The sequence below is a fragment of the Ambystoma mexicanum genome, chromosome 4q (assembly GCF_040938575.1).
Source record: "Ambystoma mexicanum isolate Mex_15411 chromosome 4q, UKY_AmexF1_1, whole genome shotgun sequence".
NCBI classification, from domain to species: domain Eukaryota; kingdom Metazoa; phylum Chordata; class Amphibia; order Caudata; family Ambystomatidae; genus Ambystoma; species Ambystoma mexicanum.
In genome coordinates, this window is record NC_090928.1 from 1,230,677,794 (window position 1) to 1,230,702,606 (window position 24,813).

Below are 24,813 nucleotides of genomic sequence, written 5' to 3' on the forward strand. Positions count from 1 at the left end.
GTTAGCAAAGTAAAAACGCTGGGGCCGAGAAACCCAAACCAACTACATCTCAAGGAACTGCCACTACCACCTAAAACATTTAAAGAATATCATACCTTACATTTCAGAGGTCAACTGTGCCTACATTGCCCCAGCCGTTATCTTATCACGCCTGGATTATTGTAATGCGCTATTATTGGGGGCCAACAAAATGTGCTTAAAAAAGCTTCAAACTCTGCAGAACGATGCCGTTCGTATTATCAAGAGCATCCCCCGGCAGGAGAATATTTCATCTGGCAGACAGTATCTGCACTGGCTACCTACTGTGGACCGAATTAAGCACAAAACTGCATCCATTGTGCATAAATGCCTGTATGGAAATGCACCAGACTACCTGAAGTCTCACATCTCACTATACATTCCCAGAGGCACATTACGCTCCACCGATTTGGCACTCATCAGCTCTCACAAATTCAAAACGGCTAAATGCCTAGGAAAGGCCTCTCCCACTCTGGCCGCTCAGACATGGAATTCTCTACCTCTGAGTTTACTACTAGAGACGAACAACAAAACTTTTCGAAGTGCGCTGAAAACCACCCTATTCAGATAAACTGGGATTATTGATACCAAAGGTGATTATTTTCACCTAACATTGAACTTTGTCTGAGTCTTGTTCTATATGCAAGCCCAATGCGTCCATGTGTGCCCTGATGCCTGCGGGTTCCCGGCGCGTTATAAATTAATAAACAATCCCGGCTCATAGTGCTTCCCAAACTCTTTCATAAAGGAATCCCACCCCCCCCCCACTCTTCAACTTTTCACTTTGGCAACTCCTTCCATCCTTAGTATGATACTCTTTCCGGCTTTCTCAAAGACTCATGCTTAATTTCACCATTCACTTTGCTTGGTTTCTTGGGATATATTGTTAATGTCCCAAACTCAATATCTTAGTTTTTACAAGTTCCTTTTCTTAAGGCATGTTGTCCCACCCACCCTGGCGGTCTCCCCCTTCTCCGTTCCACCCCGGTACCTTTTATGGTTGTGGGTGCCTTTTTGGAGTTTGGCACATGCACAGGTCTGCTGATTCAGTTGGTCGTCTCTCTGTTCAGGGCTTCATGACCGCTCCACTCTCAGCATCTCTGTGGCTTGCCTTGCTCTATGAATGCTTGCTGATGGGAGGTTTCAGGTCTCCCACTTCTATGGGTGTCGGCATCGTTACCCGGACTCGAGGCCCACCATGGTGTTTCCGTGGTCACTGTACCACATTGCATGATCCTGCACAATCCATTCTGACAGCAGTGCCTCTGATATGATATGATAGGATATGGCATTTATAATGCGCCTATACACAAGTGTTTCTGTTTGGCTTGCAGGATCTCGCTGTCTCACTCTGGCACACACTGCTTCTTGGATTGCCTCAGGCTTCACAGCTCCACGCTGCTCCGCCCCTCCAAGGCGTTGCTACATCAGAGGGCTTCCCCTGCATATGGCTCTCTCTCCTCAGTTCTACTCCACACCGTCATACAAGTTCGCTCTTAAAGGGATATTCCCTTTTCTTTCAGGTGTTGTGGTTGATGCAGCATTGTCTGGAGCCAAACAAAAGGAGAACACGTTATTCGTTACTGGAGGCAGGCCCATGTCTGCAGATAAAGTGGCCTGCTTAGGGAGTTCCTTGTGGGAATGAGTCCTTGTCCCCTAAGTGGGAGTCACTCCCAGTGAGGTCACACTTGCCCAGACCCCTAGGGAGGGTCTTGCGGAGCAGCTCACGTCCTTAGACTCAAAGGAGTGGCTCCCCTTTGGTTCGTCACAGTGGGTAGAGTCCCATGACGATATATCTCTCCAGTCCTTGAATGATTCCATCTATACAATGTGGTTAGAGTACCAATAGGTGGATTTCCCTCCATCTCGGATTGAATCAGTAAATTTACTACATTTTACTCCATGAGGTGGTCTACCCCCATATTCTGGATGATTTCGTCTAGTTATTGTAGGTTTAGTCCAAAAACTGTGTGCACGCTTCAAGTTTGGGAAAGTTTTGCAACAGGCCCGGTCCTAGCTAATGCACTGCACTGTTTTGTGTGAAAGTGAGTACAACCCATTACATCTGTAAAGAATCCACATATTTTTACTTTTTTTGCAAATTCAAACACTGTACTTCTGCTGCGACCGCCTTTTCTTTACAGACAGAACGAAGGGCTCTCGCTTGATAATGCAAATTGAGAATCGCAAAAAGTGGAGGATCGGCTCCTGGCCACCTATAAAACACTAGCCACCACTCCAGATGATTGTGCTTTTTCGGTGTCCAGGCAGCCATTACAAATACTTCTATCTGCCATGTTTTCCCTCACCTCCCTGTACACCTCTTCCTGTCTCGCCCGCGTCTCACTCACCGGTGTGTGTAAACTCTTGCTGACTCATTGGCAGTGAATTCACCCCAAAAATGATTAACTATTTTTAAGGAACACCAAAAAGTTAGGCCCCACCAAAAAGTTAGGCCCTGTCTTACAGTTTAGATTATTTAAACCGTCCAAAATCCATTTACGATTACACTGGTACCCTATAACAAAGCGCAAAGCAAATTCGACGGGCGCTGAGAAAGTGGTCCTCAAGTACAGTAGAGCTTAACCCAAGGATACTGAATGATTCCAGTACCCAAGGATTTAGAAGCCGCGTTTCCGCAGCCTGGATAATGAGAGCGATTTTGATAGGAAAGAACCTATGCTGGGCATCTGGAAGAATGGAAAGAGGTTACAAAGGCTCTTGGGTACAGGACACGCTGCAATGGACGTCTCTGGAGAAGACACTCACACGCGTGAAGACACTCCAGAAGAGTACCAGGACATGCAGATTCTTGTTAGATGGTATTCCTGATTAAATACTCAAATATAAAACTAGACTCACCCAACTGTCTGTTCTGGGTCTACGCATGAGAATTTGCCCTCTCCATCGAAGCTGGCCTTCCACGTCGCCCATCGTATTTAGGCTATTTAAGCAAATGTTAGTCTTTATCTTAATCAGTTTAGGGGCTAATTAGGTGTGTTGTGGCATCGTTGAAAACAGGCAGCATTTATATGTTCAAAATGAATGGTTTGACCTTTACCACAGGTTATATTTTCGAAATACCACACGCTGTAAAGATTGCATGATTGTGGGCTAAGAATTGCAGGTTTCGCCCATAATTATAACCCCACTTAATATTCTTTTTTCCCCCCCAACCAGACAATGTTTTGTCTCACAAGTGGGGGATGGACTGAGCTTAAAATATGCTGGGGAGCCAGAAAAGGGGCAGAGTCTGTGGCCACCTTCCTTTCTCACCGTGTTGGTGCATGGGGACGTGCAACGTGTAAAAGGATAAATACTTCTGCTTCTGTACACTTTGTGTGGGACAGCACCATGATCACATTACAGGTGCAGGCAGAGTCGCGACTCTAACACTGCGCATGCTTCAGTGGCTCCACCTACCCGCCAGGATCATATTCAAAACTGCATCTATCCCCTACAAAGCAGTCTCAAACGGAACACCAAGATGCTTGCCAGCTAAACGCCACACCTCTGGTTGCTCTCGCATCTCACGTAGCAAAACTATGAAAAGGTTGGAGTCAAAGCTAACGCGCAAAGAGAAGACTTGCCAACAGTCCTCCTCCCTCCGCACCTGACCACCTGGCTTTTAATCCCAGTAGAGGCTCAAAATGCCCCCACCATCCACCAGTTCTGCAAAACACTGAAAACATGGCTCCTTCAACAATAGCTGCCAGAGGAATAAAAAAAACCCTCTCCCTCCATCAGCAGCACTGCACTACTTCATAAAATGCCACGCCCAATTCTGGCACAATCCTGTTGTAAAGCGCTCTGCTGCTCTTGAACTAGGTTTACGCTATTAGCAATACAATAAATAAAATGATCTCCATGCATTTTTTATCTTTCACACAAAAATGGCATTTTTTAAATTAAAATACTGAAACATAGAGACATGGTTTTTATCTACAATACCACATTTACAAAATATCTTTACCACAATTTGATTTGGATTTATTTGAAAAATAAGGATTGCAAATCCCGGAATGACTTACAACACTTTTACAGATAGTGGAAGCAGTGCCACGAAGAGTGCCTGTACAATAGCACAAAGATCAGAACAGATGGGGGGATCGGTTTATGAGGGTGTAGAAAAGTGGGACATGTACCAGGTACAAAACAAAACTAACAGAAAAAATATATATATATAAAAATAATTGTGGTTACAAAGGTAACATTAGCCTAGCGGGGCTAGTGCTTCAAACTAAAGAGAAGTACTATTTCAATTCACAGAATTACATTATTAAGCATCACTGGAGGCAGTGGTGGTGTCCGGCAGGGAGGGCCGGGGAGAGGGCCGGTGGAGCTCCCTCTAGGTGAGGTTTAAGCCGAGATTTGAAGAGATCCACCGTTGGGCTGGCTTTGCTTGTTATGGGCAGTGGGCTCCAGTTGAGCGTGGTGAGTAGGAAGAAATAGCGGAAACGAGAGGGGGCACGGAGAGGGGCAAGGGGCAGGGAGGTTGAGTGCAGAGGGTCCATCGGAGGGAACAAGGTCCCGGGAGGATAGCTCAGCGACAGCGTGCGCGTCTTGGAAGCAAGACGACACGAAGCAACACAGGTTCGATCCCCGGGTGCGCGCTTAGAAACCTCTGGGTGTTTAAGCACGTTATAAATACGTAACTAAGACAAAAAAAAAAAACACAATTACGCAACTAAGAAAAACAAACAATTCTTGTAACAGCGCCTCGATGCCTGCGGGCTGTGTGAGCGCTTTATAAATGTAAAAAATAATAAATAAAATAAGGTGGAGAGTTAACGGATATATAATTAGACAGGTACTGAGGGGCAAGGCCATTGCTAGCTTTGTAATCTAGAAGGAACTTTAAAAGAGTGATTGTGCATGGAGCGCCATCCAGCAGCAATAACGCCATAATCTGTGCATACACATCAGGACATCCCATACCTTGGTAATTGCCACAGGCGCTCTGTATCAAGGTAATATTGCAATAGTTGTAACAAGGCCCTTAGTCATTTATGGAATCAGGCTATGGGCCACAAGGCAATAATGCATGTTATTATTGCACAACACAAGGGCTCCACCCATGCTTGGACCCATGCTTGGACCCATGCTTGGACCCATGCTTGGACCTGCGAGTCGCAGGTTACTCACAGATCCTTGCAGGGAGCTCCTTATCTAAAATAACGACTGATTTTAAAAAGTTATAAATAATCAAATGTCTTGCGAGTCAAATCCAACTGTTTAAACACTCCTAAATATTGTATTACTTTATTTTGAAAAAGGTAGTATTAGTTGGTAAAATATAATAAACAATTTGCAGACTTTCTTTGACCAAACAACCCAACTCTTTTTTAAATAAAACTAAACAAGTTTGACACAGATCTCAGAAACAGGTGCTCAAATTAAGAAACTATAATATTCTCAAAATAAGGTGGTAATTACAAAACTCTGCTGGCGCATGTTGCGAGTAGGCCAGCTGCTGTTGATTACGGTATCAGGTAATATTATGCCCACCAATAATACCGCCATATATATAGTCATCGGGGAAACGGCAGAGACGATATTATTAATGGGGTTAATATTAGGGTTAAATGGGAGCGTGGGATGCGGTGGTGTTTAACGCTCCCTTTAAAAAAAGATGAGGGTTGCAGGGGTGTCTCCCCCAGGTTCCATGGGGTAATATCACAGCAAAATAAGCGCACCATTCTTGTATAGTCTGCGGCGATATTAACACATAGAACCGAAAGGACCTCCCACCTTCCAGCCAGAAGCCTCCACCGGGACGTGCAATGCATGGGCACATGCCCCTCCTTCCTCTCGCCCTTTTTTCACCTACCTTCTTTCCAAAGGCACATGGAGTACTGGTGGACCTGAGCAGGGTACATTCTTTCTGATATGGTGCTAACCAAAGAACTCAATGCCCCTCCAGGGGTCTATCTGGCGGGGGTTCTAGTTCCACTTGGGGGCAGTTGGTCCCTAGGTTGCTAAGACCTGCGTGTCACATTTCCAATATGGATTGCAATAATGACTCTGAGTAGAGGGCTTTCAACTTGAGATGAAAGCAACCGTCTGAATCAGGAGAGCCATGGTCCCAACCTAAGCCGGACTCACCAAGTCGTCCTCCTTGTAGCGCATCTTGGAGGTGTGCCGCCGCATGCTGTAGACAGTCAGCAGGAGGTAGAGGAAGGCGAAGGAGGTGTGGAGCCACAGCAGATTATTCCTGTCGAGGGGAGGGAAAAAACAAGTCAACTTGACCAATGGACTGGCACCAAAAGAAGCTGTCAACATGTGCAGAGTGGCAGAGCCTACAGTGAAAATAAAGAGACATCAGGCAATCTTACGCATCCACCCAGAGACAGACTGGCACCAGCTACAGCACCCACTCAGAGAGGCTGGCGACATCTACAGCACCCATCCAGAGAGAGCCTGGTGGCATCTACTGTACCCACCCAGAGAGATCCTGGTGGCATCTACAGCACCCACCCAGAGAGAAGCTGGAGCCATCTACAGCACCCACCAGGAGCAGGAAATACTGGCACCGTCCACAGCACCCATCCAGAGAGAGGTGGGCGCTGTTAGGCAGAAACCTGTGCAGTTCCCTCTGGGACCACTGCAAAAGATTTAGGACTACAGGTGTTTGGCAGTAAACCCACTTGGTAGCAGTCTGTACCACACAGATTCACTTGGTAGCTGTGGCTGAGCAGTCAGACTTCCCTCAAGAAGAGTTAGGCAGTATACAGAGTATTCACAATAGGTCAAGAGAACACAATGGAACAAGTAAACACTGACCAGGGCTTGGTGTAAAAGAGATATAATTATTTATTTAAAACCACATCTAGAAAAACACACAGGCACAAATAGTAAGCAATTCAAAAACACGGTCACTAAAAGATATACACTCCCTTAAAAGAATATTAGACAAGTCTTAAGTAAAGTCTCACTTATTTTCAGACAGCGGTGAGCGCTTAACGTAGATGGCACTCTAATAATTCATTTTAAAAAGGGAGAGAAAAGCAGAGAATAAATTGAAACAGATCCCAACACTTTTTCACGAACACAACAAGAGAGGAAGGCAAAGTAACACTAGGAATTCAGAGTCAGTCGGCCGGATCTGCTTAAGAGGATCCAAATGAAAGGTGTCCAAGGTCACACGGTTGCAGTACACAAAAGTCTTGTAACGGTTCAAAAAGGAGTTGGATCAAAGAGAGGGAACAGTTAGAGGGTCAAGGCGGCCAGCCCAGTCAAGAAGGTTAAGGAGTTATTATTACCTTGTAGCAATCTTTAGAAAGGGAGGCCTGGCGGACACGGTACCTTAAAGTGGTGAGAACACTCCAGCGGGGGCAGTTGTTCCTGGCAGCGGATGCAAGTCGGTGCTTCGTCCGGGAGAAGAGAGGATCTCGTCGGGAGGAAGACAGGAGTCTGTTGCACTGCCAGGGAAGAAACCAGCCGCAGAGTTTCTCAGGTACAAGGAGCGGTCCGTTGATTCGCGGTTCAGTGGTAAGTGGCTATCCGGCTGCCGGGGTGCTTGGCACGGGCAGTTCAACCACAAACTGGTCTGGGGTGCGAAGAAAAGAAGGTAAACTGGTTGTGCCCACCAGTCAGGGGAAGAAGACTCTCCAGCAGGGAGATCTTCTCTGTCGTCGGGAAGTGGTGAGCCGGTTCCGCAGGGCTCCACCGGTGGTGTCGTCGTAGCAGGTCGGCTCAGCTTCTCCCTCGTTGGATTCTCAGGTCTTGTGGCGACTTCTGAAGTTCCAGTCCCCAAAGCCCTGCTTTTATGCAGCATACCCCCATTCACTCAGCCTAGCTGTCAATCAAACATGCTAAGTGGTGAGCCGGCCGGCTCACCACTTGGGCCAATCACACAAGAGTAACTCGGTCCAGGGTGCCTAAACCCCCTCCCACACCCCTTGTGGTACCCAGACAGACTGGCACCACTTTTGGAGGCTTCTGTGGAGAAGCCCTCCAAAAGGTGGAACAAAAGGCTCGACTTGGGTTGGAGTCACAGAAGAGAACACAAACGCCATTTTAGAATCGAGTCCTGGCAAAAAATACCAACCAGTGAATTAATATTAATTAAATAAACCGGCGGTATGTTCGAGGCTATGAGAATTAAATAATTAAAGTTGGTAGCCTCGAACAATGGGAAAATCCCATAGGGAAATATTCGCGGTCCAATATAAAAAGTAGTTTCCACTGCCACCAGCCAAAACTCAGGGGGGACGGAGACGTGCCCCCTCGACTAACAGACCCTGGGGCAATCGAATTGCCCCAACCAGTACGTCCACAATATGATGGTTTGTACTGGTTTCTGTTAATAATTTGGGACTAGTAAAGCCAATGGTGACTTTACATGCCCTGGGAGACAGTAGTCAGTCCCAGGGTATGGAGTCTATGGTGGGGTGTCACTATGACATCCCTGTGTTACTGCACGGAGGGTGCTGTGTAACACACATAGTACAAACACATGAGACCCTATGGAGTAAAGGACCCCATAGCCCATAAAACACATTAAACAGTCAAAGGAACACCATAAATCATGTCCAAGAGTGGGAGAAAAAGAGTCTCACTCTTGGCAGGAGAAAAAAACAAACTCCAGAAATCCAGCAAAGCTGCTGGGTGACTCACTAGGTTAGGAAATTCAGCCTAAAGAGAGAATTCTCCCTAACAGGCGCCACCTACAGCACCCACCAAGAGCAAGAAATACTGGCACCGTCCAATGCACCCATCCAGAGAGAGGGATTGACAGCATGCATATAGGGAGAGGGATTGACGGCATGCTTGCAGGGAGAGGGATTGACAGCATGCATATAGGGAGAGGGATTGACAGCATACTTGCAGGGAGAGGGATTGACAGCATGCATATAGGGAGAGGAATTGACAGCATGCTTGCAGGGAGAGGGATTGACGGCATGCTTGCAGGGAGAGGGATTGATGGCATGCTTGCAGGGAGAGGGATTGACGGCATGCTTGCAGGGAGAGGGATTGACGGCATGCTTGCAGGGAGAGGGATTGACGGCATGTTTGCAGGGAGAGGGATTGACGGCATGCTTGCAGGGAGAGGGATCGATGGCATGCTTGCAGGGAGAGGGATCAACGGCATGCTTGCAGGTAGAGGGATTGACAGCACCTACAACACCCTTTCAATTAGGGAGAGACGTGCAGCATCTACAGCAATTACACAAAAAGAAGGATAGACTGGCACCATTGATCACTCCCACAGAGGGAGATTCTTCACCATGTAGTGGTAGAGTCTGATGCCATCTATAGCACCTAGAGAGGGAGGGGGGGCTGGCAACATCTACAGTACCCAGACAGGGACAGATACTGGTACCGTCACCATAAAATAGAAATAGAGAACCACGCCACTCAGAGAGAGCAAAAGAGAGAGTACACATTATTTATTATATCAGTGAATGTGGGGTGTGGCACCAGCTATCATAGCAGTGAATGTGGGGTGTGGCACCAGCTATCATAGCAGTGAATGTGGAGGTTGGTACCAGCTATCATAGCAGTGAATGTGGAGGTTGGTACCAGCTATCATAGCAGTGAATGTGGAGGTTGGTACCAGCTATCATAGCAGTGAATGTGGAGGTTGGCACCAGCTATCATAGCAGTGAATGTGGAGGTTGGTACCAGCTATCATAGCAGTGAATGGGAGGTTGGCACCAGCTATCATAGCAGTGAATGTGGAGGTTGGTACCAGCTATCATAGCAGTGAATGGGAGGTGTGGCACCAGCTATCATAGCAGTGAATGTGGAGGTTGGCACCAGCTATCATAGCAGTGAATGTGGAGGTTGGCACCAGCTACCATACCAGTGAATGTGGGGTGTGGCACCAGCTATCATAGCAGTGAATGTCGAGGTTGGCACCAGCTATCATAGCAGTGAATGTGGAGGTTGGCACCAGCTATCATAGCAGTGAATGGGAGGTGTGGCACCAGCTATCATAGCAGTGAATGTGGAGGTTGGCACCAGCTATCATAGCAGTGAATGGGAGGTTGGCACCAGCTATCATAGCAGTGAATGTGGAGGTTGGTACCAGCTATCATAGCAGTGAATGTGGAGGTTGGCACCAGCTATCATAGAAGTGAATGGGAGGTGTGGCACCAGCTATCATAGCAGTGAATCTGGAGGTTGGCACCAGCTATCATAGCAGTGAATGGGAGGTGTGGCACCAGCTATCATAGCAGTGAATGTGGAGGTTGGCACCAGCTATCATAGCAGTGAATGTGGAGGTTGGCACCAGCTATCATAGCAGTGAATGTGGAGGTTGGCACCAGCTATCATAGCAGTGAATGGGGGGTGTGACACCAGCTATCATAGCAGTGAATGTGGAGGTTGGCACCAGCTATAGCAGTGAATGTGGAGGTTGGCACCAACTATCATAGCAGTGAATGTGGAGGGTGGCACCAGATATCATAGCAGTGAATGTGGAAGGTGGCACCAGCTATCATAGCAGTGAATGTGGAGGGTGGCACTAGCTATCATACCAGTGAATGTGGAAGTTGGCACCAGGTATCATAGCAGTGAATGTGGGGTGTGGCACCAGCTATCATAGCAGTGAATGTGGAGGGTGGCACCAGCTATCATAGCAGTGAATGTGGGGTGTGGCACCAGCTATCATAGCAGTGAATGTGGAGGGTGGCACCAGCTATCATAGCAGTGAATGGGAGGTTGGCACCAGCTATACCAGTGAATGTGGAGGTTGGCACCAGCTATCATAGCAGTGAATGTGGAGGGTGGCACCAGCTATCATAGCAGTGAATGTGGAGGTTGGCACCAGCTATCATACCAGTGAATGTGGAGGTTGGCACCAGCTATCATAGCAGTGAATGTGGGGTGTGGCACCAGCTATCATAGCAGTGAATGTGGAGGGTGGCACCAGCTATCATAGCAGTGAATGTGGGGTGTGGCACCAGCTATCATAGCAGTGAATGTGGAGGGTGGCACCAGCTATCATAGCAGTGAATGTGGAGGGTGGCACCAGCTATCAGCAGTGAATGTGGAGGGTGGCGCCAGCTATCATAGCAATGAATGTGGAGGTTGGCACCAGCTACCAAACCAGTGAATGTGGGGTGTGGCACCAGCTACCAAACCAGTGAATGTGGAGGTTGGCCCCAGCTATCATAGCAGTGAATGTGGAGGTTGGCACCAGCTACATACCAGTGAATGTGGGGTGTGGCACCAGCTATCATAGCAGTGAATGTGGAGGTTGGCACCAGCTATTATAGCAGTGAATGTGGAGGTTGGCACCAGCTACCAAACCAGTGAATGTGGAGGTTGGCACCAGCTATCATAGCAGTGAATGTGGAGGTTGGCACCAGCTACATACCAGTGAATGTGGGGTGTGGCACCAGCTATCATATCAGTGAATGTGGAGGTTGGTACCAGCCATCATAGCAGTGAATGTGGAGGTTGGCACCAGCTACATACCAGTGAATGTGGGGCGTGGCATCAGCTATCATAGCAGTGGAGGTTGGCACCAGCTATCATACCAGTGAATGTGGGGTGTGGCACCAGCTATCATAGCAGTGAATGTGGAGGTTGGCACCAGCTACATACCAGTGAATGTGGGGTGTGGCACCCGCTATCATAGCAGTGAATGTGGAGGTTGGCACCCGCTATCATAGCAGTGAATGTGGAGGTTGGCACCAGCTATCATAACAGTGAATGTGGAGGTTGGCACCAGCTACATACCAGGGAATGTGGGGTGTGGCACCAGCTATCATAGCAGTGGAGGTTGGCACCAGCTATCATACCAGTGAATGCGGGGTGTGGCACCAGCTATCATAGCAGTGAATGTGGAGGTTGGCACCAGCTACATACCAGTGAATGTGGGGTGTGGCACCCGCTATCATAGCAGTGAATGTGGAGGTTGGCACCAGCTATCATACCAGTGAATGTGGGGTGTGGCACCAGCTATCATAGCAGTGAATGTGGAGGTTGGTACCAGCTATCATAGCAGTGAATGTGGAGGTTGGCACCAGCTATATACCAGTGAATGTGGGGTGTGGCACCAGCTATCATAGCAGTGAATGTGGAGGATGGCACCAGCTATCATACCAGTGAATGTGGGGTGTGCCGCCAGCTATCATAGCAGTGAACGTGGAGATTGGCACCAGCTACATAACAGTGAATGTGGAGGTTGGCACCAGCTATCATAGTAGTGAATGTGGGGTGTGGCACCAGCTATCATAGCAGTGAATGTGGAGGTTGGCACCAGCTGCATACCAGTGAATGTGGGGTGTGCCACCAGCTATCATAGCAGTGAACCTGGAGGTTGGCACCAGCTATCATAGCAGTGAATGTGGAGGTTGGCACCAGCTACATACCAGTGAATGTGGGGTGTGGCACCAGCTATCATAGCAGTGAATGTGGAGGTTGGTACCAGCTATCATAGCAGTGAATGTGGAGGTTGGCACCAGCTACATACCAGTGAATGTGGGGTGTGGCACCAGCTATCATAGCAGTGAATGTGGAGGTTGGTACCAGCTATCATAGCAGTGAATGTGGAGGTTGGCACCAGCTACATACCAGTGAATGTGGGGTGTGGCACCAGCTATCATAGCAGTGGAGGTTGGCACCATCTATCATACCAGTGAATGTGGAGGTTGGCACCAGCTATCATAGCAGTGAATGTGGAGGTTGGCACCAGCTACATACCAGTGAATGTGGGGTGTGGCACCAGCTATCATAGCAGTGGAGGTTGGCACCAGCTATCATACCAGTGAATGTGGGGTGTGGCACCAGCTATCATAGCAGTGAATGTGGAGGTTGGCACCAGCTACATACCAGTGAATGTGGGGTGTGGCACCAGCTATCATAGCAGTGAATGTGGAGGTTGGCACCAGCTATCATAGCAGTGAATGTGGGGTGTGGCACCAGCTATCATAGCAGTGAATGTGGAGGTTGGCACCAGCTATCATAGCAGTGAATGTGGAGGTTGGCACCAGCTACCAAACCAGTGAATGTGGAGGTTGGCACCAGCTATCATAGCAGTGAATGTGGAGGTTGGCACCAGCTATCATATCAGTGAATGTGGAGGTTGGTACCAGCTATCATAGCAGTGAATGTGGAGGTTGGCACCAGCTACATACCAGTGAATGTGGGGTGTGGCATCAGCTATCATAGCAGTGGAGGTTGGCACCAGCTATCATACCAGTGAATGTGGGGTGTGGCACCAGCTATCATAGCAGTGAATGTGGAGGTTGGCACCAGCTACATACCAGGGAATGTGGGGTGTGGCACCAGCTATCATAGCAGTGGAGGTTGGCACCAGCTATCATACCAGTGAATGTGGGGTGTGGCACCAGCTATCATAGCAGTGAATGTGGAGGTTGGCACCAGCTACATACCAGTGAATGTGGGGTGTGGCACACGCTATCATAGCAGTGAATGTGGAGGTTGGCACCAGCTATCATAGCAGTGAATGTGGAGGTTGGCACCAGCTACATACCAGTGAATATGGAGGTTGGCACCAGCTACATACCAGTGAATGTGGGGTGTGGCACCAGCTATCATAGCAGTGAATGTGGAGGTTGGCACCAGCTATCATACCAGTGAATGTGGGGTGTGGCACCAGCTATCATAGCAGTGAATGTGGAGGTTGGCACCAGCTATCATAGCAGTGAATGTGGAGGTTGGCACCAGCTACATACCAGTGAATGTGGGGTGTGGCACCCGCTATCATAGCAGTGAATGTGGAGGTTGGCACCAGCTATCATGCCAGTGAATGTGGGGTGTGGCACCAGCTATCATAGCAGTGAATGTGGAGGTTGGCACCAGCTATCATAGCAGTGAATGTGGAGGTTGGCACCAGCTATCATACCAGTGAATGTGGGGTGTGGCACCAGCTATCATAGCAGTGAATGTGGAGGTTGGCACCAGCTACATACCAGTGAATGTGGGGTGTGGCACCAGTTATCATAGCAGTGAATGTGGAGGTTGCCACCAGCTACATACCAGTGAATGTGGGGTGTGGCACCAGCTATCATAGCAGTGAATGTGGAGGTTGGCACCAGCTATCATACCAGTGAATGTGGGGTGTGGCACCAGCTATCATAGCAGTGAATGTGGAGGTTGGCACCAGCTACATACCAGTGAATGTGGGGTGTGGCTCCAGCTATCATAGCAGTGAATGTGGAGGTTGGCACCAGCTATCATAGCAGTGAATGTGGAGGTTGGCACCAGCTACAGTACCAGCGAATGTGGGGTGTGGCACCAGCTATCATAGCAGTGAATGTGGAGGTTGGCACCAGCTACAGTACCAGTAAATGTGGGGTGTGGCACCAGCTACCATACCAGTGAATGTGGGGTGTGGCACCGGCTATTATTTAAGTGATTGTGGGGAGTGGCACTAGCTATCATAGCAGTGAATGTGGAGGTTGGCACGAGGGATCATATTGGTGATTGTGGGAGGTTACCACTAGCTATCCTATTAGGGAATGTGAAGGTTAGCATTGGTTGTCAAATAGGTGCATGTGGAGTTTGGCACCAGCTGTCATACTAGTGAATGTGGAGGATGGCACCAGATAATATTTCAGTGAATGCAGAGTTTGCCATCAGCTATGATACCAATGAATATGTGGGTTGGCACCAGCTTTGAGATCAGTGAATGTGAAGGCTGGCACCAGATATTTCCGTGTATGCGGAGGCTGGGACCAGCTGTCAGATCAGTGGAGGTTAGCACCAGCTACCATGTCAGTGCAGATCGATGCACAGACACACAAGGAGCATCCATGCTCCCTTAATGATCGGCCTCTAGAACATTGTTGCAAAGCAGAAAGGCAATGAGGACTGCAAACCCGCCCAGGTGACGGGAGGCCTCTGCGCGCGCCGATACGGCTGCTCAACCCGGTATTTCAAAGCGGACGCATATGCTTGATGACGGCATTAGGGAAAAGGGTAGCAGAGACCAATCTACCTGCCTGCGACACGGTCACTCCAGGGAGGCATCTTTTACACATACACGCTTTTGAATCTCATGCTAATCCAGAACACTCTACAGTCTGTGTCTCAGTTTTTTAGCCTCTCTGCATCGTTAAGGGTAATTGTCTATGAAGACCCAAATCCTGATGAGAAGAAACCCACAATGCCCCAGTTCTGGAAATCAACTTGTGACGCACTCTAGAGTTCTACCTTGGGACAGCTTGGCGCCATGAGCATTTAAACCAGCTCTGAAACCGGCGCGCGTGCGCCTTTGATCATTTTGTGCAATGAGCTGCAGAAAGCATAACATTTCTGCACTGATGGCAAGAGCACTGCGCCTGGAGTGGTGCAGAAATCAAAAAGGCCATTTTAAACATCCAACCTCATATCTCCCACGTTGTCCTGCTGGAATCCCATTCACAGGGTTCCACATAACATTTTAAACTGGGAGTAAAATTATTTTTTGGGGGATTCAAAATAAGTAATTCCCATTGAGGATATTTTTTATGAGAACACATTTTTATTCTAACACATATTCTTTTCTATAATCTGTAATTATTTGCACCTAAAATAATTGTACATTAAAAGAGGCATTTTTATATAGAAATTCCTCTTCAGTTCAGGCAGTAATAATATTAGAACTCCTCTCCGTAGCTTTGCGGTGCGGGTATATGTGGGTGGAAATCGGGGTGCAGGCTTCTATGAGCCCACGGACTCCTATTTTTTAGTTGGGGGTGTGTTTACACCCCATTATCGGTAGTGTTTGTGTGTTTTCAGGGAGTAAAGGTAGCAGCTAGCCGTTATCCGTAGGGCGGCACACAACCATTAGTGCTTGCCGTGGATTAGCTGGACCGCTCCTGCAACATTAAATAGGATTTGTCAGAGCTCCTTCTGGGATTTCACGGCATGTTTCAAACAGCTGTTTCAAGGCCACAGAAAGGATCTTGCACCCCTGTTCCTTTTCCATACTCGCTGCATGGGTCTTAGCTACCCCACATTCTCTCTTATGGCCACAAATCCCTCATGTTCAGGGTTTGGAGAAGCCATTTTACTTCCCCACAGCACACATTTGCCATTACTTTATATACTCTGCAAAGTCCCCGGATGCACAGGTATCGATTATCAAGAAAATCCGATGGAAGATGGTAGACCAGATGGACAACAATGTTTTAAGTAAAAAATCTCTCGGCTTGACATGGCCATTTCTAGGCCCGTGTTCATGTGTGCACCTGGTCCTGCCTGTCTATCAGATAGTCCCATGTTAGAGAACCAATTGCAGGTAAGTAACTTAATCTTCTCCAGCAAGCGTACATCAAGAAGCAAGCAGTGATGGGGGATAAGGGATGGGGTTCGGGATAAAGGGGTCCAGCAAAAACTATGTTTCACAGCACGCTGGCCTATATGGACTCTGGGGGCATAACAATGCATCCTATATTGTTTTCTTAGAAGAATGTACAGACTTCGAAGTGTCAGCTTTGTAACTTTTAGAAAATTAAAACGTAGTTGGACAAACTAGACCATACGTTAAAGTAAATATGGATAGTGGATGTATGTATGCATCTCCTCACATCAATGACGTCTCCAAGAAGTCAAACTACCAACTGCATCTCCTCAGAGGTATTCTTCCTTTTCCTCTCCTTCCCCCAGAAGCTTCCTGTCTCTAGAGCTCTGGATCTGTCTAGGCTGCACTACTGCAACAGCATCTTTCTAAATCTGCCTGCTTCTACTCTCCACCCTCTGCAACATATCCAGAACAGGACTGCAAGACTTGTCCTTGGCCTCAAGCCCTGGGATCGTAACTCTCCAGCCCTGAAATCTCTTCATTGGCTCCCAGTGGCTGCAAGGATTAAATTCAAGACCCTTTGCATTGTCCACAAGGCTTTCTGGGGCCTGGGTCCAAAATACCTTCAACTCTCCCTCCGTAAATACCTTCCCGCTCAAGCTCGTCGCTCCTCCACCTCCAACTCCCTCAGGGTCTGTCGCTTCTCCAAGCAACGGGTTGGGGGTAGATCTCTTTCCTCGGCTCGGGCCTCCCTCTGGAACAGCTTCCCTGCCACTCTGAAACTTGAGGAGAACCACCTCTGGTTCCGGAAGCACTTCAAGACCTTCCTCTTTGCTTCCGGCTTCGCTCTTCCACTCCACTGCTGGGCTGTCTGCTTCGGCACTGTACACCTGGTTACCTGCTGATTTCGGACCCAGGACCCTGCCCTCCCAGCCACACATCTGCACTGCCTCCTGGCAAACCTTTCACTTTGATCTGTATCTGTAACCCTACAGTCCCTTACCTGCACTTATCAGACACTCCTCGTCTCCGCCTTAAACCTTGTACTTGCCACCTTGCTGGTTGCACTACCAGTTGTTTTTTTACCTTGCTTAGCACTTTCCACATCTCCCCTCTCCCTTGCACTTTCCGCCTTTCATCCCCCCTGCACTTGCACGTTCTCAATGTCACTGGACCTAGTAAGATCGTTGTTTTGTCCTCCCTTGTTCCCCTCCCTGCCTCGTCGTGCCCTGAAACACTTGTCTATGAGCGCAATACAAATAAAATATTCTATCGTATCGTAATGTTTTAAGATGTCAGCCAGTATCACCAACGTTGAAGATTATTCAGTGCTGTGGGTTACAGTTGGTAACAACACCAAAGAAGGACTGGGCAATGTATGTAAAAGAGATCTGTGAGCATTGCAATCACCTAATCTGACAAAGCCTGTTTAGGGTGAAACGTGTTATTTTCTGTCCAGGCTTTAATAAAGGACATTATTCACAGCTTCTAAGGAGTCGGTTTTCAATTTTGGGAATGCACTGCAATAGTGCCGTTGTTTCTCGACTACTTTGCAGTTCTGTTTTTCATTTTTCAACACGGACCAGCCACGGTTTACAGCAGGTACAAACCAGTCGGCAAACCAATCTACAATGAAAAAAAAAATGTATATAATGCAATTCTCACCGTAAACGTATTTTTGATGCTTGTATCTGCTTAGATTCACATGCTGCTAGGCCAACATATAGTGGAAGCTGTGGAGTATTACAGTTGTTGTTTTCAAAACTCGAAAAGGGACGTCGAATAGGGTGTGCCAGTAATACTATCCCTAGTGTGAAGTCCCCTTTACCCATGATCCCTCACGCATGTAGGTCCTTCAGATTGTATTTTTCTGACATGAGGTAGCATGAGGAGTAGCGTGAGTATAGAATTATCCAAGCAGATACGATAGACAAGCTCACAAGCATCCATGTGCCTTCTCTCAGAGGGGAGGATGGGCGGGCACATGTGAATCTAAGCAGATACAAGCATCAGAAATAGGATTACGGTGAGTAATGTATACCTTTTAATGTTTGTGAATCTGCTTAGATCACATGCTGTGCATAAATTAGCGAGCACTGATAGAAGAAGCAAGTGGGATGTGAGAAAGGTCATGAGCGAACAAATGTCTTAGAACCACTTCTCCTACTTGTGTATCTATCTTGGAATGAGTGTCATTGGAGAAGTGCTGAGTGAAGGTGTGAACCGAGCTCCATGTAGCTGCCTTGCAAATACTGTCCAGCGGGATATTTGCGAGGAACGCCAGAGTGGCTCCTGTGCCTCTTGTAGAGTGAGCCCTGGGATAAAAAGGCAGAGTTTTATCTGACAAGGAATAGCACAGTTGGATACAACAGACTATCACCCTCGAGATAGCAATTTTAGAAATGTGGTCGCCCTCTCTGCCTGGCGCTATGGAGACAAAAAATGTATCCGTTTTCCTTAGCGGTCTGGTCTTGTCTATGTAGTAGAGGACCGCTCTCCTCACATCTAGTGTGTGGAGTTTTATCTCAGCCGAGCTCTTGGGTTCTTGGAAGAAAGCCGGCAGCTTGATATACTGGTTTACATGAAACTAGGAAATGAATTTAGGTGAGAACCTAGATTGAGTACGTAAAACCAGCTTATCCTTATGTTCTGTAAAGAAAGGATCCTGCACTGATAAAGCTTGAAGTTCACTCACTCTTCTTATGGAAGTAACAGCCACTAAGAAGGCAGTCTTAAGTCAGGTGTCTAAGACTAGACTTGTGCACAGGCTCAAAGGGGGGACCCATAAGCTTAGCAAGTACCACATTGAGATCCCAACCTGGCAGCGGGGATGAAACTGGGGGTGAAGTCTTTTTACCCCTTCCATGAATGCCTTGATAACAGGTATTTTCCACCACAAGAGTTTGCTCTGTGAAGTAGTGTAAGCTGACAAAGCCGCCAAATGGACTTTTAGGGAGTTAAATACTAACCCTGAGTCTAACAAATGGAGCATATAAGTTAGAATGTGAGATGGAGTACATTCTAAGGGATTAATACGTTTAGACTGGCACCAGATAAAGCACTTCCATTTGTGAAAGTAACAGTGCCTAGTGTTGGGCTTTCTAGGTTCTTTTAAGATGACCATGTATCTTTGTGGAAGGTTGAGGTGGACGAACTCTATGACTTCAGGAGCCATGCTGCCAAGTTCATTGCATGGGGCTGCGGGTGCACTGGTAGTCCCTCGTGCTGGGAGAGTAGGCTATACTGGCATGGGAGTTTGATGGTGTCGCATACTGCCAGTTTGTGGATACCATGGCTGTCTCGCCCACATAGGAGCAACTAGGATGAGCATCATCAGTTCCTTGTGGATCTTGTTCACCACCTTCCTCATGAGAGGGGTTGGTGGAAAAGCGTAGGCAAATATCCCTGCCCAGTTCATCCATAGGGCATTCCCCTTGGAGCCTGGCTGGCGGAACCTGGACACGAAGTCTGGGCATTGACTGTTTTTGCTTGCGGCGAATCGGTCTATAGTGGGGAAACCCCATTGAGAGAAGAGGTGTTCTACGACGTCTTTGTGTAGTTGCCATTCGTGTTCCTCTGGAAGGGGATTTCTGCTCAGAGAGTCTGCTAGCAAGTTGAGTTCCCCCGGAGCATGTTGGGATGACAGGTAAATCTTCCATTTGAGTGCCCACTTCCAAATTTGTTGGGCAAGCCTGGACAGATTTTGAGAACGAGTGCCCCCACCCCTGTTTGTTTATGTAAAACATTGCAGTTGTGCTGTCTGTAAGGACCTGCACTGACTGGTTCGATAAGAGGGGTTTGAATGCCCAAAGCACTCTAAATATTGCTAGAAGTTCCAGCAGATTGATGTGGTTCTGAGCAACCCTGCGAGACCAGAGTCCCTGAGCTGTGTGGTGAAGGTAGTGAGCTCCCCACCCTGTTAAGGAGGCATCTGTTGTGACGACGTCCTGAACCTCTGGGTCATAGAAGGGTTTCCCTTTCGTTAGATTCTCTCTCATCCACCAGCGAAGTACTCTGCACTAGTGTTGGTGAAATGACCACCAGATCGTCCCACTGACCACTTGCCTGAGACCATTGTTTCGCCAACCACTCCTGCATGGGTCGCATGCGCACCCTTATTTGGCGACCGGCCTGATATTGAGGAATTTGCAGCAACACATTTCAAATTCTTTCCTCTGATGGAAAGGCCAACCCCTCTTGAGTATTTAGGACAGCTCCTAGGAACAGTTTGGAGGTGCTGGGTACCAGGCTTGACTTTTTCTCGTTGATGGAGAAGCCCAATTGAAAGAGGAGGTTGATGGTTGTTTGGATGTTTTGTCTGCAAATTAGAGGGGACTACCCTGTAATGAACCAGTCGTCCAGGTAAAGGAACACTGGGATTGCCTCCCTGCCCAGGTGCGCTGCCACCACCGCCAGTACCTTAGTGAATACCCTTGGAGCCGAGGCTATTCCGAAGGGCAGCACCTTGAATTGGTAGTGCTGGTTCGCCATCTTCAAACGCAAGAATCTTCTGTGCGCTGGGAACATTGAAATATGAAAATAGGAATCTTTCATATCCAGTGTTGCCATGTAAACACCCTTTTTAGTAGGGGGATTACCTCTTGTAGCGTAATCATGCTGAATTTTTACATACTTGTTTGCAGGGCGCAAATCTAATACTGGGCGCATTGTGAGATCTTTCTTTGGCACAAGGAAATAGGTTGAATAAATACCCCTTTTTACCTGGTTGGCCGGGACGACCTCCATGGCATCCTTTAATAGCAGAGTGGCAATCTCCTCGAGGAGGATCCCTGGTGTTCCTGAGAGTGTACTCTTTGCCGTGGAGGGTGGTCGTGGGAGCGCTTGAGTAATTTGATGCAGTAGCCGCCGGATAATGTGGACAGCACCCATCTGTCCGAGGTGATCCTCTCCCATGCGTGGGTGAAGTTGGTAATGCGCCCCCCTACTGGGGAAGCATGGGAGGGGACCTGGAGCGCAACGTCACTGTTTGGAAGGTGGCGTACCACCTCTAGCAGGGCTGCCCCTTCCCTGCCCATGACCCCTGCGCTGCCCTCTCGGTTAGCCCTGGGAAGACTGATTGGTTATTCCCCCACGATGAGCTCTGATTCTGGCTATAGCTAGACCCTCTTTGGGAATTTTGGCCTCAAAAAGCGATGAAAATTACCGCTTCCCCTCTGTCCAGAGGGTTTGTTAGTGAGTGGACCAAGGGATTCTAAAGTGTCATACTCATCTTTCACCGTTTTGAGGGCATCTTCGACAGCTTTGCCGAATAATACGTTAGCCTCGACCGGCATGTCTATCAGTGTTGCCTGTGTTTCAGGCTTAAATCCTGATTGTCTCAGCCATGCATGCCTTTTAATGATCGTACCCTCAGCGATTATTCTACCAGCATCATCAGCCGCGTCGTATTTAGTCTTAAGGAGGCAGCCAGACACTGCCCTCCCGTCAGCTGACACTTGTGCTAACTGGGTCCTTAAAGGTTCTGGTGCAGTGGAGAGTAAAGCAGAAACTCCCTCCCACTTGTGGCAATCATAACTTGCCAAGAGGGTGGCACTGTTGGCTATCCTAGCTTGATAAGCTGCAGAGGAGGCGACTTTCCTACCTAGGCCATAAATCCTCTTGCTGTCTTTAACCGGGGGAGCCTCTGGGCAAGCAAGTGGGGTGCCCACAATCTTCCTAGTGGTGGTGACGACTAGGGAATCTGGTTTTAGCTGTCCCCTAATATATAAAGGGTCAGAGGGTGCAGCACGAAATAACTTCGACACGCAGATTCACTGCACGGGTGAGGTTAGGGGTTTGTAGAGATGGCTGAATCCTGCGCTTAATAGATTTTAGCAGCGGGATGGACTGAGGTACTGTATTCTTGTCCTCCAGGATTTGCTCTGCAAAATCCTTGTCTTCTTGAACTTCCAGAGTATTGATTTGGAAGTGTTTAGCAGCCTGGGCCAACATCTCGTTGAGGAGGAGTTGGTTATCGACTGGAGAATCATTTACAGGAGGGTCCTTAGGAATTGGGGAGTCTAAGGTGTAAACGTCAGCCTCATGTTCCTCCTCCTGTTCCTCATCATCGCCATAATAAGGGTCTGCATCCTGGTCCTCATCAAATTGAGTGTCAGGGTCTTCATGGTAAGAAACAGGGTCAGAAGGCTCCACAACAAAGGGGTCCATGACTAAGCCCTGAAAGGGGGTCTGAGTGCGAGACCTCTTAGGAGGAGGTTGAGGAGACACAGGTGTGTCTTTGGAACCAAATGGAGCTGAGGTGGGAGGGGTGTTCCTATAACTTTGAAAATAATTTGGATCTTTTTCATAAAAGTTGGCCATAAATGTCATCCTCTTCAGTACTCTGTCTATATCCCCAGAGCTCCATTCCTTTTGGTGTAGTAAAAGCTTGAGGGGTGAGGCCCCATATCCACATCTGTGGGAGGTGTTACCTTCATTTTAGGGGCAGGCTGAGGTTCTTTAGATTTCTTTGCAGCCTTGACTTTCCCATGATTCTCCTTAGGAGTGTGGGGATCTTTGGAGGACTTTTTATGGTGTTTACCCCCTCCCCTATGGCCAGAGGTGGTCTTTCCAGACTTTTTATGGCCTTCCGTCTGGTTCAACGCAGCACATCGATTTTCGGAGGCGGAATCGGACGCGAACATCGAATTTCGGATGTGGGATTAGATGCAGAGCGTCTAGTCTTGGAAGTGGGTTGGGACACGGCATCGTCATCAGACGACTGGGTCTCGATGGTAGTTTTATGGGTGACACCTTTACCGTCCGAGGACGGGTAGGCCCAGTTTTGAGGCGACAGCAGGCGGGAATGCCCAGTGGACAAGGATTCGGTGAACCGCTCTCTAGGTGTTGACCGTTGCAGATCACTCGACATGCGTGTCGAGTCCCGGACGGGGCTAATGAGTTTGGTGGTGGGTGTACGTGTTGCGCTCTTGCTGCCGGGTGTGGTCCCCAAAACATGGTCGCCGGCCTGTCCTACGGGGTCGCGGGCCTGCGCCTGGGTAGCTGAAGCTGCCCCGTCGCCCTCGCAGTCCGATTCGGCAGCATTGCTGCCATCGCTGAAAGCGCCCTCTACATCCATGGCTAAGAGCTGCCTGGCGTAGTGGGCCCAGAGCTTTGTGAAGCGGTCCTTTTGGGTTTTAGGCTTGAAGAGCCTACAGGTCCGACAAGATGCCTCGATATGGTCTCGAGGGAGACACAGATTACAAGTTATATGTGTATCTACCCAAGGAAACTCTGTTACATTTGGGGCAGAATTTGAATGGAGTACTCTACATATGGTCAAAGTATGGCAGCAGGGTGAATAATATGTAGGAAAAGGGGGATATAACCTATATGACCTCCCCCCCACTTCCAAGGCCAAGGGTCCGTCACGGCAGTCTCCGACAGAAGTCTCTCCAATCCTCAGCAGCGTCGTTCTTCGGCGTTCAGTGGACAAAGGATAGGAATAAATTGAACGTAATTGAAAGTAGGTCAAGGCTTTATGCCGAAAGGAACTCCGCACACATGCATCCGACTAGTATGGTGGAAAAAAACAATCTGAGGGACATACACGCATGAGGGATCATGGGTACAGGGGACTGCCCTATTCGACGCCCCTTTTCAAGTTTCGAAAACAACTATAATACTCCAGTTTCCACTAGATGTCAGCCTATGCACAGCATGTGATCTAAGCAGATTCACAAACATCAGAAACATATATATATATATATGGGATACATTACTCACCGTAATCGTATTTCTGATGCTTGTATCTGCTTAGATTCACATGCTGTGCATAGGCTGACATCTAGTGGAAACTGTGGAGTATTACAGTTTGTTTTTCGAAACTCGAAAATGGGCATCGACACAGGGCGTGCCAGTAATACTATCCCTAGTGTGACGTCCACTGTACCCAAGATCCCTCATGCGTTTAGGATCCTCAGATTGTATTTTTTCTGACATGAGGTAGCATGAGGAGTAGCGTGAGTACAGATAATCCAAGCAGATAGATAGAAAGGTAAGACTACAAGCAACCATGCGCCTTCTCTCAGAGGGGAGGAAGGGTGGGTCGCATGTGAATCTAAGCATATACAAGCATCAGAAATACGATTACGGTGAGTAATGTATCCCTTCTGAGGCTTGTGGAATCTGCTTAGATCACATGCTGTGCATAGATTAGCGAGCAGAACCTGAAGAAGGAGGTGGGATGTGAGAAGGGTCATGAGCAAATAAGTGTCTTAGAACCGCTTGTCCCACTTGTGTATCTGCCTTGGAATGGGTGTCAATGCAGTAATGCGGAGTAAAAGTGTGAATAGAGCTCCAAGTAGCTGCTTTGCAAATGGTGTCAAGGGGTACATTTGCTATGAAAGCCAGAGTGGCCCCAATGCCTCTAGTAGAGTGGGCTCTTGGCGTGAAAGGCAGAGTTCTTTCAGAGAGTGAGTAACACAGCTGGATACAGTTAATAATCCACTTCGAGATGGCACCTTTAGAGACATGATCCCCCTCTCTGCCTGTAGCTACGGAGACAAACAGTTGATCTGTTTTTCTTAGCGGTCTGGTTTTATTTACATAGTAGAGGACCGCCCTATGCACATCTAGGGTGTGTAGTTTCA

The 24,813-nt window shown here is 48.1% G+C and overlaps 1 protein-coding gene across 4 annotated transcripts in view; it reads right to left on the reverse strand.

Annotated features, from left to right (window-relative positions):
* Positions 1–24,813, reverse strand: part of TMEM63B (transmembrane protein 63B) — a 506,581-nt gene that overhangs the window by 134,610 nt on the left and 347,158 nt on the right. For all 4 annotated transcript variants that reach the window (XM_069608789.1, XM_069608792.1, XM_069608790.1 and 1 more), the window contains one exon: positions 6,124–6,232. In XM_069608789.1, coding sequence (XP_069464890.1) covers positions 6,124–6,232 — 109 coding nt within the window. The remainder of the gene's footprint in view (positions 1–6,123; positions 6,233–24,813) is intronic.